The sequence below is a fragment of the Saccostrea cucullata genome, unplaced genomic scaffold, assembly GCF_032062105.1.
Source record: "Saccostrea cucullata isolate Sc308-1 unplaced genomic scaffold, CSIRO_AGI_Scuc_v1 ctg264, whole genome shotgun sequence".
Classification (NCBI taxonomy): Eukaryota; Metazoa; Mollusca; class Bivalvia; order Ostreida; family Ostreidae; genus Saccostrea; species Saccostrea cuccullata.
The window spans coordinates 85158-105063 of NW_026932935.1; the positions used below are offsets into that span (position 1 = coordinate 85158).

The window sequence follows — 19906 nt, forward strand, 5'->3', positions numbered from 1 at the left end:
TGAACATACACTCTTGAAATTTAAAACAAAGAAATTTGAGAATATCTCCAATATTTTTGTTATGTTTTCATGCGAATCCATTGTGTACGTCATATTTTGTAATACTCTATAAAAATAGTAAAATTTGCTAATTTTTTGCATTTTGAGATGCCCCCTCTGGTAACAAGACGGTAGGATTTTGTGTTTCTTACATATATTGTATAATATAGAATTACTCATCAAATATTATAGTTTGATTAAAATGTCTATTGTAGTATTTGTATACTTTGCTTTAAAGTGCTAAAAATTGGCATTTTCCTATATAATCCTATAGTAAATGTACCTGTATTTTGAGACGGTCCCTCAAAAATACCAGATTTCCCCCAAACTTTGCATGTACACTGAAGTTAATGTAACTTATATATGGTTTAAAAATTAAGAGTTTCGCTATTGTAGTTTTCACACAATAAAACTATAGTCGGCCCCCTTAAATTCACTTTTTGCAATAAATATTCTTATACACTAAATTAATATTTTATTTTTCCTGATCATGATTTATAGGTAAAATACAGGTAAACCAAGGTAAATCCTAGCTTCGATGTGTGCTAAACGGGAACACACCATACTCGAATAATTTGCCTACACATTTGTCGCATCGATGGTCTCACACCAGACTTGCGTGACCGCTAAATAACCCCAGGTATATAAAAAGCTCAAGAACGGTAACTCTGTTTGTTTACATCAAGGTCGGAAGCTAAAGTGCGAGGATGCGATGATAAAAATAACTTAGCCCGAATTAATATATATATATATTTTTGATATAATTTTTCTGGATTTTCACTGAAGTACATTTTTCGGTTTGAAAACATTTATGATCATTAGAAAAACAATATATATAATAATCATGAAAATTTACCTGCCAGTGATTTCTGTAATTGTTTTTCTCCCGGATTTGAGATCTTGTGCAACACGTACATGTAAGTAGATGTAAAAGATGAGCTCTGCAATATCTAAAAATATTTTAGCTTAACTTTCACTTATACCTGACGGGGTTTTTAGGTTCACGAAAAGATTGAAGAGGCGAGGAAATTCGCATGAAGAAAAGATCTTGCTCAGTAACGATAACTCTTTAGATATATTTAGGCTAAACAATAAAAATCAAAATGTCACATGTAGTTTTGCCATTAATTAACGTCGCGACTGTTACAGAAAAAAATACACTATAAGCCGCATAAGCTAATAGTATATGCCTATATGGTCATAAGTGAGTCATAATTCCATTTTAAATTTACTCTAAATATTTTATTGAAAAAGCATGCAGGGACCTTTATATAGTTAGCATATCACTCACTCACTCACTCGGTCGTCCTTAGACGACCAACGACATGATCACTCCAGTTAGCATATAGGTCCATGGAATAAATTATAAAATTGTCAAGACAAAACATTTCTAAACTCAAATTACAATGATTTCTCTATATATTAAAGTCTTAACATTTTTATTTTGTATTTGACTTGTGATATCACTGTAATGCAGGGCCTACAGATAAATTAAAATCATTTGGAAAAAAATGCTAAGAAACTGCAAAGAATTTTGTATGTTATGGTCTCTTAGTCATAAAAATAAGTAACAAATAACACTGCAATCGTATTTAAGAAAAATGCTTTCTTCAATTAAAATGTGGCACTATAAAAGTGGAAAAATAAAATTATGACTCACTTATGGCCAGAGACTGTACATCTGTATGAAAAAGCTGTGAAAGGTTCAAGATATTTCTGCAGGTGGCTTGCTTAATATCACTTATGGATCGAGTGATTAACGACAATGGTTTTCATAAGAAGTAAATGAAATAATATGCAGTGGGTGTAAATATTGATAGATCAGGCATCTTGTTTTTATCATCTTCAGTGTTAGATAATGTGATTTGTAATTTTAAGAAAAAATACGTTTTTCTCTCTCTCTCTCTATTTTTTTTTTTTTTTTTTTTGGTTATCATTTTAAATGAATACATGTATTGAATAAAATTACATTAATATTTCTTTGATACATTAATATGGATTATGAAAAACTTCTGCATATCAGAAAATCTGAACTGTAAAAAGTTGAATAGTCTAATTAATAACTTTAAAATGAGATTCATCACCTTGTTCTTTTAAATTTCTTGAATAATTTTTTTAATGTAACACTTACTCTGCAGTGATTGAAAGATAAATAGCACAGGCATTTTTTAAAGTTTCGAAATCGCTTTTCTAAGCACTAATTTAAGAAAACTTACATGAACGTCATTGTACGACACTTTTTATACATGTATTTAAAGGGCAGTTTCAGCTAAAAAGAATTAATTTACTTTTCCATTTTTGTATATTTATAAATACTTAACTAAGGTATTTTTAATGATTATCAAAAATTTGAATGTCAGTTATCGAGACAAGTCAGATTTATAACTCCAGTCCTTTGTTATGTAAACAAGACCCGTGTCTATGTTTGTTAACATTTGTTAAATATTATACAATTATTGCTGTTTTTTGAGGTCAATACAATGATTTAGCCATCTGAGGAGTACAATATTCACCGAGCCCGAAGGGCGAGGTGAATATTGTATTTCGAAGATGGCTAAATATTGTATTGACCAAAAAAACACAGCAATAATCATTTTATTATATGATTCACTGATTCAATGATACAGCTCATTACTTGTTTGCATTTAATTAAGTCCTAGCCAATTCAAATACAAGACAAGAGAGAAGCAGAATTAAAATATCAAATAAACCTTACATGTCGTATCAATTTGAAATGTTTTTTTTTATCAATTTTAGTTGCCATGAAAAAAATAATAATAATGTCAGTCTTTTTTATAGGATAGATTTGAAAGGAAGGAGTATTATCAGGGAAAACTGACAGTCAAAAAGTAAAAATTGTTGTTCAGTTAAAGTGTTGGAGGGGGTCCCTGCATCCCTCTTACCACCCTCACCCAAAAATAAATATTCGCTTATGTTTTGTTCACATGAAAAAAAAAAAGTTATAGTCCTTAAATAGCTTTCCAAAACAATTTGTATCAATTTGGAATTTCCCGATCTATTTTTAGATCAATGTAGAGGAAATAAATCCTTGTATTTACCTGGAACGTCACGTGCAGGTCAACACAACGTAGTATTTTTCTAACATAGTTGTATCTCAGCCAATCAGAGAGATGGAAATTATTCAATCATAGAATAAACTAATATATGTTCGTTCAAAGAAGATTTGTTTTCAATAAAGAAGTTAATCTAAATATGATTAGACAGATTCTAGTGATTTGCCAAATCTCATTTTGTTAAATATTAAATGTATATTTTCAATATACTAGTATAAACAAAAAACAAGACATGAGCCTTGTTATCATTATGAAGAATTTTATGTTCTGTATCTCCTTTATAAATCAACAAATGATGTTTAAATTTTTGCTGATCATTTGAATTGCCTTAATTCATTTGTAATTAGGAATTGTAAACATTAACATGATTAAAATTGGTTTTCAAAAAAGCAGTTGTAACTGTGTCTGTGTCCCTTTAAGGGATTGTTTTTTTTTATGTCATTTCCATTCAAACTCAGTCAAAAAATATAATTATGTAAATCGATAATTTGTTTGTGTTATGTATCTTAACTATAAAAAGAGGCGTTCAACGCATGCATTAATATGTTGAAACCGTTAAGGCGAGCGCAGATACTTATCCAGTTTTCATTTAGACCGGACTCGTCAAACCGCACGTGACATTCGATGCGCATAAGACTCTGACGTCACATGACGTCGTTTGAATTGTTGCTTTACCAAACAGAAGCCTAAACAGGGCTGATTACAATCAGTTATGACTATTTTTCTGCCAAATACAGATAAATTCATGAAATCAAGGCAAGTTTATTTTTCTTATTCTGGCGAGAACGTGGCTTTACCGTTTGTGTACGAAGCGATGCATTAATTGTGGGTCAAAATTACTGCGGAAAAAATTCTATGGAATGAATGTGCAGTAGTTCGAATTTTCTCTTCGCCTAAGCGTTGTCGTTAGAGCTCGCAGTTACGCGATGCTCGCTGCGCTCGCTAAATTACAAAGCGTTTTATCCTGAAATTTCCTTCTTAACTTACCATTGTTAATTTTCCTCTTTTGCCTAAATTCATTAAAACGTCCAAATATAAAAACAAATGTGGTAGAATCTGTACTGTCTCTCTTTTATTTCAAGTTCACAGGTATATCAAGCATACAACTAAATCAAAATAACTTGAAAATTGAAAAAAAAATATCGTCGATATAATTATCTGAATTTCAAATTGAATGCAACAGCGTTTTCCTCATTTTAAAACAAAATCTGGTTCATTTATTTACAAAATCAGTGGCCAGTATTACAAAACAACTTACGACTTAGATATTTAAAAAAAAAAACCCAGCTTAATGTTAAGCAGAACTAACTTCTCAGTCGTTTTCTTTTGTAAAACGGGCCCCCTGGTCAGCTAATCAAGGAACAAAATTAATACCCATTATATATACAGTTTATGTATACTTCTTTTATTTGCAACAACTATAGCTATGTTTAAGCTAGTATGAAACATACGGAGATTACAAACAGTATATATTCAAGCTAAAACAGTCTTCAAACAATAGTAAATATAAATTTTGATTAGAGCAATCACGGACCTCCAAAACATCAGAGGTTGGATCAGGTGCTATGGAGGAGTGATCATCCTCTGCTGATCCATTACAACCACCGTGTGCTCCTTGTCGTGATAGGGAAATAACTGGAAAATCCTTCGACAATTCAGTGTGTAAATAATATGGCCAAACAGTATGAAAAACTTTACTTTCAGAGTGAGCTGACTTTAGTATCTATCAGCCTCAGTACGAATTATTCACGTTTAGTTATGATTTTCATTTAAATCATATTCAAACTTTAATATAATTGTGATATTAAGCGGTAAATTATGTTTCAAGTGTGTTGTTATATTGTCTATTTAGACGATTTTTCACTCAGCAAATACAGTCTATCTTTACGTCGAATGCAAACTGACTTTCTTTCAAATTGTTGGGCCACTATTAACACAAGAATTGTTTGCAATTCTTTCCGTATCCTCGATCATGATAGGAATCCTCGACGATGTAACCGGACAACAGGAGATGCTCGGTCCTCAGTGGCTCCTGATTCCAACTCTAGTGATTTTAGTAGCCCATGTTTGCTCCTCTCCCGACATATATCGTTCCAACAGACTTATAAGCTTAATCATTGTATGTTATTTAATCTTTTGCTTTATATTTTATAGTGACTTTTGAGGATGATAGATGTTTTGGGCCGTTTAATCCTACAGTAAGAGAGAGTTTTAAGGTCATTCATACTGGCGAGGAAAGTAGCACCATTTGCCGTGACATGTCATTTAGTGGTTGGGACAATGTGGATAAAGTGAGCAGAGAGTCGTGTGTCAGAGTAGAAAAATTCAATCTTAAATGTTCTCAAAAATTTGTATACAGGGCAGGCAGCAACAGAGGAACCCCAGCTAGAGTAAGCACTACTCTTATTTTAGGGGACTAGGGCTGGTGCATGTATGAATATATAGTTTATAATTTTTATTTCTTAAAACTGTTGATATTTGCTTTATCTGTCCGAATTTCTCGAGTAAAGATCCACAGTATAAAGTGTGAATTTCCCCTTGTTTTTGTTCTTTCTCGCTTGCAAACATTTTTTTCATCTGACAGTTTAAGCTAATTTGCCCATTCACAATTCTTTTCAATAGTTTTATACTGTGTTCTGTGAATTTGCTCTACTAGTATTTTAAAGTTGCTCAGCGGTGAGTAGGGTGAAAATAAAACAGATGGGTCGGATTTCCTTGTATACAGTAGATAATTTTATTTTAAGTTATGTGTATTTTTTCCAGACTTATGATTGTTGGGATTCGCCAGACAAAATACCAGTATTCTGTACATATGAGTTACTATACATTCGGATAGAAGCGGATGAAACCCAGAAAAACACAGAAGTTGTATACACTGTATATAGCGGGAGTGAAAAACCGGCCGACGTCTCTGGAAAGTTTTGCAAACTCTTACCTATATCTAAAGTGTATTTAATACAAATGAATTATAACTCGTATACATCTTTTTCTTGTTCCTCATGTATGAAATAAAGTTTAAAAATATATATAATCTCCAACCGATATTTAGTTTTACTGTTATGTTGTCAAATGATACAAATCTGACATACTTTTATAAATTGTCATGTTTTCTTTTTTTTAAACAGAATTTTCGGCGACTTATATGATAGCCCCTGTCCTTATTATAGGCCTGATAGCTTTCATTACGACTTTAGTATGCTGTATACGTATGAGACAAGCACGTGAGCTGCAAAATCGAAGAGGGGCAGCGGCTATTTTCAACGGAAATCAACAACCCGGAGTAACCTTATACCAACCAGGTGATATACTTATTATTCAATGCTGTAAACCAACTTTCATTCGCGTGCGATAAATTTTTGCGAAGTTCGCGAGAGCCTCGTCATCGCGAATATTTCTCGCCGCGTACCGGTGCTTCAAGTGTATGTGTCTATTAACAACAGATCCAAAAAGGCTTGATCGCGAAAATAAATCGTCGCAAACTAGTTTATCGCTGGTAAATCGCGAAATAAAGTCGTGAATAAAAGTTGGTTTACAGTATTAAGAATAGATGCACAAAATGCCCTATGGCCAGTCGGCGCACGAACAAAATCCGGAATAATTCACTTTTTAGCTCTACTGGTTAGATACCAGAAGAACTTATGCAATGTTAAGGTGTCCGCTTCCGTCCATCCGTCCGTCTGTCTGTCTGTAATTTTTTTTTAAAACGCAACTCCTCCTACAGTTTTGGTCTGATTTCAATATAAATTGATTTTTGATTTTGATGAACGGTGTTGTCATGGTTGCTTAAAATAGAAATTTCTGTGAAAATTCCCTTAAAATGCTACTCCTCTTACAGTTTTGGTCTGATTTCAAAATAACTCGGCACACAAATAGACTACACTAAGATACATAAATTAGTTTATCAATTTTTCATTTCGATGAACGATGTTGCCGAGTTACAAGAAAAGAAATTCGAAATTATCTTTTAAAATGCTTCTCCTCCGACAGTTTTGGTCTGATTTCAATATTACTTTGGTCACAAGTAGACTACACTTAGATTCATAATCTAGTGCATCCAATTTTTATTCGATGAACATAGTTGCCATTGTAACTCTAATTAGAATTCTCTGAGATTCACAAGTCCTCCTACAGTTTTGGTCTGATTTCAGTATAATTTGTTACACAAGTAGATTACGCTACGAAACAAAATTGCGTCGATTTTTGATTTTGATGAACGATGTTGCCATGGTTAGTATAAATAGGAATTTCTGTGTAATTCAATAAAAAACGCAACTCTTCCAGTTTTGGTCTGATTTCAATATTACTTGGCACACAAGTAGACTGCACTAAGATACATAGTTTAGTGCATCTGTTTTTGATTTCGATAAATGATGTTGCCATTACTAAAAAATGATCTTGCCATTACTAAAAATTGGAAAATTCTCAGAAATTCCCGTAAAGGTGCATGGACACAGATTTAAAATTAACATTTTCTGTAAAATATCACGACTTACATTTCACATAAGAGCATTTCACACAAAAATATATTCAAAAATTTTATTTCATCTTAAAGTTATTGAAAGTTCATATCTTTGGATGGGTTTGATTGACACATCCATGCACTCTCACAAATTTTAATTTTATTCTTAATACTTAGGAAAAGTGGCAATCTTGTTGTTTATTAATAAAAAATATCAAAAATTTAATCCAGAAAAATAATTATATTCCAAGTAGAAATGTTAGAAAGCAAAACGTCTTCACTAGTATCGTCATTCCGCGCTAAGTGTTGTGTACAGAGTTTAACAAACTGATCACACCCGTGAAACGTATATACAGTTTTTGTAAACAGGGCACGAGCTCTGTTATTGTTGATGTTTACGATTCACCAGGAGCGTTCAATTGTCAAAGCCTGCTCACCACAACTGCACGTACTGGTAATATACTGTGTGTATGTTTTGCTTTCGAACATTTCTACTCTGAATTTTCTGGATTATAGTTTTTAGCTCACCTGAGCCGAAGGCTCAAGTGAGCTTTTCTGATCACATTTTGTCCGTCGTCCGTCCGTCTGTCTGTCTGTCTGTCCGTCTGTCTGTCCGTCTGTAAACTTTTCACATTTTCGACTTCTTCTCAAGAACCACTGGGCCAATTTTGACCAAACTTGGTACAAAGCATCCTTGGGTGAAGGGGAATTTAAATTATTAAAATGAAGGGACATATCCCCTCGCAAGGGGAGATAATCAAGAAAAGACAAAAATAGGGTTGGGTCATTAAAAAATTTTCTTCTCAAGAACCACTGGTCCAGAAAAAGTTTAGAGTATGTTGAAGGTTTTTGTGTTTTTTTAAATTCTTAATTGTTGTAACCATGACCCCCGGGGGAAGGGCGGGGCCACAATGGGGAATCAAATTTTTATATAGAAATATATAGGAAAAATCTTTGAAAATCTTCTTCTCAAGAACCACTGGGCCAGAAAAGCTGAAACTTATGTGGAAGCATCCTGGTAAAGTGTAGATTCTAAATTGTTCACATCATGACCCCCGGGGGAAGGGCGGGGCCACAATGGGGAATCAAAGTTTTATATAGAAATATATAGGAAAAATCTTTGAAAATCTTCTTCTCAAGAACCACTGGGCCAGAAAAGCTGAAACTTATGTGGAAGCATCCTGGTATAATGTAGATTCTAAATTGTTTAAATAATGACCCCCGGGAGAAGGGCGGGGCCACAATGGGGAATCAAATTTTCATATAGAAATATATAGGAAAAATCTTTGAAAATCTTCTTCTTAAGAACCATGGGGCCAGAAAAAGTGAAGCTTATATGGAAGCATTCTGGGGTAGAGTAAATTCTAAATTGTAGGAATCATGACCCCCGGGGGAAGGGCGGGGCCATTATAGGGAATCAAAGTTTTACATAGAAATATATAGGAAAAATCTTTGAAAATCTTCTTCTCAGGAACCACTGGGCCAAAAAGCTGAAATATATGTGCCCATGGAAGGATCATGGGGTAGTGTAGATTTCAAAATGTCTAAATTATGATCAGTGGGGTAGGGTGGGGATGCATTATGTATAACAAGGGGGAAATCTGGTAAAGAACAGAATGGTCAAAGCTTCTCAGGTGAGCGATGTGGCCCATGGGCCTCTTGTATTAATATTTTTCATTTATACACAACAAGACTGCCACTTTTCCTAAGTATTAAAAATAAAGTTAAAATTTGTGAAAGCAAGGATGTGTCAATGAAACCCGTCTAAAAAATTAAAGTTTTAATACCTTTCAAATGAAAAATGATTTTTAATATATTTTTGTGAGAAATGCTATTAAAATATATAAGTCCTAATATTATACAGAAAATATTAACTTCAAATCTATGTCCATGTAGCTGCAATAATGTAGCCCTCTCCTTTTTTTGTGGAGGGGGGGGGGGGGGCTTCAACTCCTAAGGATCTCCGTAATGGCGCAGCAGCGGGAGCGATTCGCTCCCGCACGGATTTCGGCTGAAAATTGTCAGTAAATCGCTATTTTATTAACATTTCTTACCTTGACCCCAAAAACAGTAGTCATCGAAGACGTAAATCAATCCAAAAATATACAGAACGATCCATATTTCGGTTATATTTCGTATATGTCAACATCACAACTCGAATTTATCCGCCATGTTTACTGACCTTGATAGATTGTATTTTGGGACAGCCAATGAGAATTTAGGTTCTATAGGAGCGGATCTTGTAGGAATCCCTTTATTTTAAGCATAAATATCGCTGCTTGCGTAAAAATAACATTTAAAATGTTTTATTTATCGATGTTTGTGTGATACAATTCAGCACAATCATTTATAAACACCGACATTTGCTTTATTAAGTTGTTCTAAATTTAAAGCGAAAGCCTTTTTACGTCATGCGTTAACTGTCATGGCTGCTGAGTAGAACCACTGCGAAACACGCAGAGTTATTTTACAAGTTTTTCGCATTTTAAGGGACATGGACACAGTTTCAACTGATTTTTTAGGTATTGCCTAATGATCAGCAAAAAAATGAACATCATTTGTTTAATAACATATGAGATAGAGAACTTAGAGTTCTTTATAATGTAAACAAGGCTCGTGCATTGCTTTTGTTTACATATTGAAAATATCATACAGGTGACTCTCGATCTCTCGAAGTTCAAGGGACCGCAAGAAAAGTTCGAGAGATCGAGGGGTTCGAGAGATAGAAAGTAAATAAAATCCGAAATTTTCAGTTCCGATCATCGAGGTTCTACTTTTACAGATACCAGAAGTATATGTAAATAAAGTAATTGCACATTTTCTATCGTATTTTACAGGTAATATTTACTTGATATCAACAATAATGATCGTATTTCGACTAAATAAAACGAATTCCTATAGTTTCAATATTTATTTGTTTTTTTTTTCACGATTACATGATACTCGAACAGCAATTGTCGGTTTGGATATTCCGCGGCTTGATCGGGTCCTTCACCTGTTCACCAGTGTTCACAAGACTTTTCTTAATCGGTATTTAGTCCTTGAGGAAGGAATTCCTTGTGCAATATTTGCCATACTGGAATTATGAAGACCCTAATAAACGTTCATACCCTATAGGAACTTATAGATTCGACTATAAATGCCTGCAGTTACCCCTATTTAAAAAAAAATATTTGCACCATTACGGAGATGCTTTGGAATTGTGGCACTCTCCAGAAAACATCAGATTAAAAAAACCGGAGAGGGCTACATTATTGCAGCTAGTGTCCTTGAACCTTTAAAAATGCTTCACCTCCAACAATCTTGGTTTGATTTCATTATAACTTGGTGTACAAGTAGACAACACTTATGTACATCATTTAGTGCATCCGTTGTTTATTTCAATGAAGAACAGTATTACAGTGGTTACTATAAATAGAAATTTCTTAGAAATACTTTTAAATCCCTACTCCTCCTACAGTTTTGAATTGATTTCAGTTTTAAATTGGCACACGAGTAGACTACACTAAGGTTCATAATTCTATTTATTGCTGCGTTCTGCAAAGTTTTAAATCCAAGTGCTATTTTTCTTATATTATACGTACAGACTAAAAGAGCTACAGTCTCATCAGAGACCTCTGGTTACTTTCACATTTGCATTTATTTCTTTGGTACTGTAAAAAACATCAAACTCTATCTTAAATCAATAAAATCATAATTAAGATTTTAATAACATGTCAAATTTTCATTCTTGATTTCGTGCCCCAAAGTACACTTACATGCTTTCTTTATTATTAGGGCCCCGCAAGGATTTGCGGGTGCCCTATAGTAATCACTCTGTCTGTCCGTCTGTCTGTCTGTCTGTCTGTCTGTCCGTCTGTCACTCTTCCGTCCACAAATTTTCTGTTTTTTGCTAATAACTTTTTTTATGGTTGTCCAATCAAGTTCAAATTTGGTATGGTAGTTCAGTAGGCAGAAATACATATTTTGATGCTACGTTTGTCTCTCTACATCTTCTGGTTTGGAGCTGGGGTGGTGGGGTAGATTCCTTAACTTTGCATAATGAATGGGCAAAGAGAGATAACTGCTAAAGATGTTCCTATTGTAAAGTGAATGCTGCTATGAGTCCCTTGGGATTAATTAGCTTTCCTCCTGAATAAAATCCAAAGCATTATCTTTATCTGTCACATTCAGATTAATTACTGTACCAGTAGCCTCTGTCTGCAAATGAACTTTGTTTTTAAGTTAAGGTCAATTTTGGATGATGTGCACATTCTCTGAAATATGAATTTAAAATAATATTCATACTTTATTTTGGTTAAATACTGTACACAATGAAATATGATAATTTTATTGAATTCTAAAATCAAGATATATGTTAAGATATTCTTTCTTATTAACAATATTTCATTTTTTTTTTTTTTTTTGGCTGCCTTTATGCTCTTAATTTTAATAGGTAATCACATAGTAACCCTATTCTGTCAGAGCTGAAAAAAGTTCTTATTGTAAATTTAGAAGAAAAGGATGAGAGGGCAGTACAATTAATCCCCTGGGATTAATTATCGTGCTTGCTGCAGAAAATTTAGAGGCTTATCTTTATCTGTCACATGAAGATTAATGAACACTTTTGTCTGTAACTGATGTTTGTTTTGAAGTTGAGGTCAACCCTGGGTGATATTTGCATTCACTGAAAGCTTGCATTTTATAAAACGCCTGCTTAAATCTTTTAAAATTCACATTTAATTAAGTTTTTTTTATAAGACATGAGGTTTTCCCTGTTTATGTAAATACAAGGTTACTTTTTACAGGTTTTGGGACATTCAGGAATTATCTTGAAATTTTGAAAATATTGTAACAGTTGTAACTTATAATCTTCATATATTTTTAAAAGTAATCAAGTAAAAGTCTCATTCAATGAGCTGCACCCTTATATTTCTACCCCACAGCGGGGCCCTTGCTGACTGGTCAGTTTTCTAGTATTTTACATCATTTTCTTACAAAATGTGATATTATCATGAAATTTGAAATGCATGATCATAAAATGTTGCTTTTTACTTTGACAAAATCAGAAAAATTAAGCCAAAAAAAAAAAAAAAAAAAAAAAAAACTAAACTGTAATCCTGTCTTCGACTTTTCGAAACAACCCTCGTATATTAGGTTTCGCTATTCGTTTTATTAGCTGAAATTAAAGACATGCTAAAATTTCCTCCCCCAAAAAATATAATGTGCTTTATGATTTTAGTTTTTCAGCCATGGGGTCAGGGTCAAGGTCAACAAGGATACAGTCAGCCTCCTCAGACATCCCCTCCGGTTCAGAGCTACCCGCAACCAAGCGCACCTGTTATCGCAGGAACTTATGGATATCCATCAGGGCAACAATTTCTTCCTCCTGGTGCACCCAATTCATCTGGCATGAACGAGCCTCCATCTTATGATGATGTCACAACTAAAAAGCATTAGGAATCACAAGATTAAACCCTGTCATCTGACTGGTTGCCTAAAGTCTACCTAAAGGTGACAGAATGGAATAGTTCTGTCATATATTGACCTTTCTAGACCCTCCAGGCACCATTCAGTTGACTCCATTGTAAAGATTCATCCTATGAATGCTCTAATCAGTATATAATAATCTAAACGGTAAATAATAATTCAATTTTGGTTAAAACGCATCATTTGATTGATTCTTTGGTCGATAAAATAACCTTTTCATCAAAACAATTTATCATTAAGTCAAATGCTGATTGACCTTTCATACTGATTATTAGGATAGGCTATTATTTACACCGAGTTGTACATGGATTTTTCCCGTTATTTTCCGATCACGAAAAGGAGTAAACGGCGGGAATATACATGTCCGGTCGACTGGGGATGCTCACTCCTCCATGGCACCTGATCCGTCCTCTGATGATTTTGAGTTCCATGTTTGCAATTCTCCGTTTTAGTAATGTTTAATGGAATTTGATCATGAGCTCGAATACTGTTCAGGACTCGTGGGTAAAGAGAGTGCAATTGGTAATCAAAGTTTTAGATAAACTTATTTAAAAAAAGAATAATCTGATGAAGAACAAGCATGGTTAATATTGTTACTCAGGTCGGAGCTTTAGCCCATAGGACTCTTTTATATGATGATGAAATTTTTCTAGACTCTATTTAGTATTTTGTCTAGACTCAGTATACATATCATTGATAATTATAAATGACAACAGTCTATTTAAAATAATATTTATGCATGTTTTGTTTTTGATTTACATTTAAGCATATTTAATAAACTTACTACATGTATACTATACATATATAAAGCATTTTTGTAAAAGAATTTGAGTTGTTAATGTCTATTTAGTAATTTAATTAACAATGGTTATTTCCCTTCTTATGCCCATATGATATACATGTATATCGGTGAGCTTGAAATCCAAAATATGTGTCAGAGCAAAAAGTAAAATAAAAGGTGCACAATGACACCATGTAACTTTGTCAGAATGGAATAATTGTATCAGATGTAACTTTGTCAGAATGAAATAATTGTATCAGATGTATGTTAAAATATCTCATTAAACGATTGAGGGAAAATATAAGAACCATCTATCCTTCTGTGTACAATAATTCATAAGTGAATGAAATACATAGTTATCACGACCACTGTGTTTAGTCCCAACTGACAAAACAGGCAAATGAAGGTAAGCAGACTTTGTTCAAGAGCATATACGTGAAAAGATGAAACCACTTACTGTGGCCTTCAACTCGATATTTCCATATATCGATGAGGTATTGTCAATTAACAATGGTTATTTCCCTTCTTATGCCCATATGATATATATCGGTGAGCTTGAAACCCAAAATATGTGTAGGAGCAAAAAGTAAAATAAAAGGTGCACAGTGGCACCATGTAACCAAGATTCTGCGAAAGTCTAAATTTCATTCAGAGGTATAAGAGAAGTTGTAGATAACAGGTAGGTGCCCTAAAGTGTAACAGACGAAAACCCCCATCACTTAGATCTATGTTCATTTCTTCTTTTTTTCAAATGATTAAATTGATAAAGATCAATGCAATATCGTTCAATATATTGATAAAAATAATAATTATCGTTCAATATATATCAAATACCGGTACTAGTATTATATCTTCTCTTCTTATATGTCCTTTTTCCAAGCAAATACATTAGTTATATAATGCTATTAAGTTGGAAATTTATAACTGACCTCGTTTAAACTTATTTTATCTTTAATCTACGATTTAAAGTAGGCTACACATGCATTTCTTGGAATATTCTAGTTTTCTATATGTGTCGCAAATATTCTCATTAAGCCCTATCTACGATTAAAAAAAACACTTTACTTGTGATCTAAAGAAATGTTATGAACTGAATTAAACCAATGATAACTCAGCAATACGTAAGACATTCAAAACAACAACATATAATGAAGTTGCGAAATAGCTTCATATCTATCATCTTGTCAGTATTAATTCATCTTAAATTTTGTATCCTTGGGCGACGTTTGATTTGTACATGTAAAAGAATTCTACCTTGGTCTGAGGTCTGATATATAGTTATTCAAATTCAGTGTTTTGAATAGAAGGAGTGTATTTAAGTAATAAAATGCTTTCTTTGTTTGTTATGACTGGAATTAACGGAAGCAGCTGTAAGCGGGTTATGTAAATTTTTTCTGCAATAGCTGCGACCGTTAACTCCACTTATAACAAATAAAGAAAGACATTTTATTGTATATTTATATCTGTTTAAATAATCATTTAAAGTAGAATATTAAAAAGATTAATTTTTGTAATAATGATGCGAACGTCTTCATTGATGGAACAGCTACTGATCAAGAAATCTGTGCAGGCGACATGCCGACTGTAGTTCATGCAGTGATTAACGCAATGGGTTTTCTTAAGAAATAAAGGAGAAAATATTCAGCGGGTGTAAATATTTCTTTATTTATGCCCAGCTATGATTTGACAAAATTGTTAATGATAAATGAGGTAGAGGTAATGTCAATCATACTCAATCAAATTGTATGAAGTATGTAAACACTTCATTTTGCAATCTTTGAATATTAGATCAAAAGAAATATTCACTTTTCCAGAGCAATCTTCTTATCCATTCCATAGTGCCCTCTTATAAATTAACTGAAAGTAAGAAGGAAATTATAAACACTTTTGTCAAATTCAGTGTCCCTAGCGTTTGGAAATTTGAGAATATCTCATTTCATTTACATAGAAATTTATATTGTTGAAAATAAGGAAAAACACTTTATGTATATGTTCTAAAACATTCTAATATTTCTTAAATCTATATTAATACCAAAGAAAGTAAATTCAGGAAAGAGCATTATTCAAAGAAGTTTCACAAACATATTTAGAATTATGCTATTTCACTATATAATAGTGTAAAATCACATATTTTTGTGGGGTCAAATTTTCGAGGTTTGAAGAAAAAAATCTAGTTTGGTGGGGATTTGATTTCGTGTTGGACAATGTTTAGTAGCAATGCATATGAAATTTTCCATTTCTTGGTGGTCATAAATTCGTATGTCTCTCCATATCTCGAAAAGAATGAAAATTAAATCCACACGAATATTAGTGATTTTACAGTAAGTGAAAGGAGAATTTACCCCCGGTACTTTTTTTTTTAAAAACAAACACATCTTGAATTCATTTATTTACCTTATGTACAAAAATAGACATTATCAAAGATGCATGATTAGGTATATTTCTTAGAATTTCTATTGATTAAGTTTTCATATCGTTAAATACATGAAATATGATTGTTGCTGTCATTTTTCCCGGAAGGTGCTTATTTTTTTATACCCACAAGACACTATTTCTTTAAGGAGGCTGGGGGGTCAACAAATAAACCAAAAATTAACCATCAGAATTAACTTATTTTTTTAGATATGGTATATTAAGCTGTCATCTATTATTTGGCAAAGAAAAAATTCCTACATTTAGTTTTGAAATTTTATCATTTTTTATATCTTTATATATATCGAAATAGTCTGAAAATATATATCACATCAACAATTTTGCAAATACAATATATCATTATATATCAAACTAAACAAAGTATTGCTAAAACATTAAAAATAATGCTATTTTTTCTGTCCTTCTTTCAAATATAATTAAGAAATTTAAAAAAAGACAAGTTTCAGATAAGCATTCCTTCAGATGTATAGTAATGAAATTTTGGAAATATTGGAATAGATGCATTTGGTGTGCATAAAAAATATACATGATCTCCAGTATAATTCAGGCTGTGTTTCAGGTTTTTCACCCTCCTCTGTGTACTGAGGAACTCGACCCTGCAGTGTGTTTGTAAGTGAGACAAGGGTGCCCAAACAGTTTCTGGCAGTGGCTCATAGGAAGAGCAATGTACACAATCAATATGGTTAGATTTTTTATCCTCAGGAGAATGCTGCTAGGATGCAGTAAAAGTCATCGTATGCTGTGGAACCTTATGCACATGTTGTTTTCCCCTCTTTGTTATTGATCGGCGAATGCTACTCATGCTTGAACAGCGAAAACTTTTATGAGGACAATTTTTGACGAATCACTTTACAACTACAAATAAATTTAAACATGTGTGGGAAACAGTACTAAAAGTCTAAACATTAATTGAAATCCTCTCAATGAAAAATGAAAGTATTGTGTATTTACTATAAAAAATATGGATGCAATAAAATAAAAATATCTTTAAAAAAATACAAAATCATATTTTCTTCATATATTTTAAAACTTGTGTTGCTAGAAATTAATTTCAATTCATTAGAAAAATTTGAGTTTTTGATTGTTTAAGAGTTTAATACAATTTGCTGTTCTGTAGTACTTAATAAACGCAGGAAAAGAAATATATTCAAAGGCCGCAGTTCCGCCAAGAGAATATAGCATTTACTGGATTTACCTATAAAACTTCCGGGCAGCTGTGTTATATGCCCTATTTACGGATTCGTAGTCGCCCGCGTGGCGCAGTGGTTAGAAAAAGATCTCTCCCTGCTCAATAGCCCTAAGTGCCGAGTAAAGGACAAAATTTGTAGCTCTCCACCGGCAAATCAGATTTTGATACCAAAAAAATTCCAAGAAGTTTTTGGACAATTTGAAATCACTAGCTTTTTACCAAATAGCCTAAAAATTTATGACTTTTCAACTTTATACACAACAACTCCGCACGATAAATTAAAGTCAAGGCTTTTTGATAGCATTGACAGCTGCTTTAAAAAAACATCGAACTCGTAAATATACTTACCCTGTCATTGGTCATTTGCAAAAACATTCTGATTGTACACACAAGTACTCTGAAGTTGACATCAAACAGATGCTTGAGTTTCTGATTGAGATTCTGATCGACAAAATAGGAGGAGAGCAACACCAGCCTCTAAAACATCAGAAGTGGGATCAGGTGCCATGGAGAAGTGAACATCCCCTGGCGACCGGTCACATCCGCCGAGTTCTCATTTCGGTGATCAGGAAATAATGGAAAAATCAATCGTCAATTTATTGTGTAAATAACGGACTAACAATTGGTATGAAAAATGTCAAAAAGCGTTAGACTCAATGTTATATTCTATTTCCTGACATTGTCATTATATCGACCATATAACATACAAAGTGATTACTTTAAACGGGACTGCTGACATCCTTGTTTCGTCAACCTTTTTGTCAATAATTTACCGTTTTGGCGCAGTGGTTAGAGCGTCTAGGAGTTGCTCTTTACGTTCGAATTTGAATCTCACTGTGGGACGTGGAGAGCAGCCCTTTGGATGAGACCGTATAAACCGAAGCCCCGGGTTACAGTAGATGCTGGCACGAAAAAGATTCCTCCCTGCTCAATGGCCCTGAATACCATGTAAAGGACAAAATACTGTGGAATCATTTTTATTCGTGGAGGTCAATGTTCGTGGGTAGCCAAAAATGTCCTGGTTCGTTGGGACGTAATTTCGTTGACAACAAGTTGTATTTCGGTTTTTTTTCTAGTTAAAACAAAAAAAGGATAACTCCGTCATTTAAAATTATAAGGATTTATCTCTCTTGTGAATACAAGACGTATCACTGTACCGACGGCTTGCACCGACAAATTTCTGCCCTTAGATGTCACGGTAAATTACGATTACAAATAACAACTTAAATTGTATTTTCACCATGCAGTGATTCGCGGAACGGATTTTGAAATCTCTGGATGAGAACGATGACGACAATGCCAATTGAAAGTTAACTTCAAAGCGTCTAACCGGAAACCAGTTATGCTAATTGGTTTATTAGCACCCACTCCGAAATCGCTCTGAAAATGACCTAATTAAAGGGGCGCTTGAGCATGTTGGACCGTAATGTAAACACTAGTTAACAGTTTAAGACTTCTCAAATATTTATCACTTTATTACTTATTGTAGTACATAGTCAATGTCTTTGAAACTTAATGAAATATTTTTTTGTTCTCTCTTTTTTTTTATTTTGTTTTGAACATAAACAGAATATCTCCTTTATGCGTGATCATGCGGACATAAACGTAAAGGTTATTTTACGATATTATCTAGACTGTGTAATCGTAACCTTTAATAAATAATAAAACAAATGTTTGTATATACGTTCGTTGGGATGTAAATTCGTGGGTCATGGTTACCCACGAAAGCCACGAACATTGGTTCCCCACGAACAATGATGATTCCGCAGTATGCAGCTATCCACCGGCAAGTGGTGGCGTCTCCATATGACTGAAACATTCTCGAGAGGGACGTTAAACAATATACAATTCAATCAATCAATCAATCTTTTGCATTTCGAATCAACTGAGATATATAAACTCCGTATGTAGATGATGAAGATGCTGCATAGGTAAGGGAAGATTACGATAGAAAAGTTAAAGTCATCACGTTTATCATTGAGCTTGATTGTTAGATTGCCATTAACGTCTTTTTCAAGTAAAATACCTAAATATGAAACAGATGTGTCAGACTCTGTAATATCTTTTATCTCAAGCTCACCAGGATATATAGAATCGACATAAGAATGGAAATAACCATTGCTAATTGACAATACGTGGTCAATATAGCGAAATGTCAAGATGAAGACCACAACAAGTGTTTTTCTTCTTTTCACGTATAAGATTTATTTATGGTTTATTCATGATTTCTAGATTATTGAAAACAGAGGGATAGATTGTTTTCATATTGCCCCTCAATTTTGTTAAACGCTATTGTTACATAGATATGATTTAATCCATTCTGTTAAAGTATCAACCGCCTGGCGTTTTTTCTTCTACAGAATCCACAATATTTATTAGATTTAATGATATTAAATAAACAACAGTATGAAAAGCATCCATCTACATTTGACTAAATGATAGTTTGTCTATGCTGACAAGGT

General features: G+C 33.2%; 1 protein-coding gene and 1 long non-coding RNA gene across 5 annotated transcripts in view; one reads left to right on the forward strand and one right to left on the reverse strand.

The window, feature by feature from the left end:
• Positions 1 to 19906, reverse strand: part of LOC134236580 (uncharacterized) — a 177822-nt gene that overhangs the window by 13118 nt on the left and 144798 nt on the right. The gene's annotated exons all lie outside the window — the stretch shown is intronic.
• Positions 693 to 13854, forward strand: LOC134236575 (uncharacterized). The gene is made up of 5 exons (XM_062718752.1): positions 693 to 956; positions 5268 to 5503; positions 5877 to 6026; positions 6238 to 6412; positions 12794 to 13854. Exons 1-5 carry the CDS (start codon positions 851 to 853, stop codon positions 13009 to 13011), a joined length of 885 nt encoding a protein of 294 aa, XP_062574736.1. The 5' UTR covers positions 693 to 850; the 3' UTR covers positions 13012 to 13854.

Excerpts from the sequence above, each read along its gene's own strand:
- LOC134236575 (XM_062718752.1), top strand. The coding sequence starts at position 851 with ATGATCATTAGAAAAACAATATATATAATAATCATGAAAATTTACCTG. Across the intron at positions 5,504-5,876 it reads ACAGAGGAACCCCAGCTAGA|ACTTATGATTGTTGGGATTC; the intron begins GTAAGCACTACT and ends TATTTTTTCCAG. Across the intron at positions 6,413-12,793 it reads AGTAACCTTATACCAACCAG|TTTTTCAGCCATGGGGTCAG; the intron begins GTGATATACTTA and ends TTATGATTTTAG.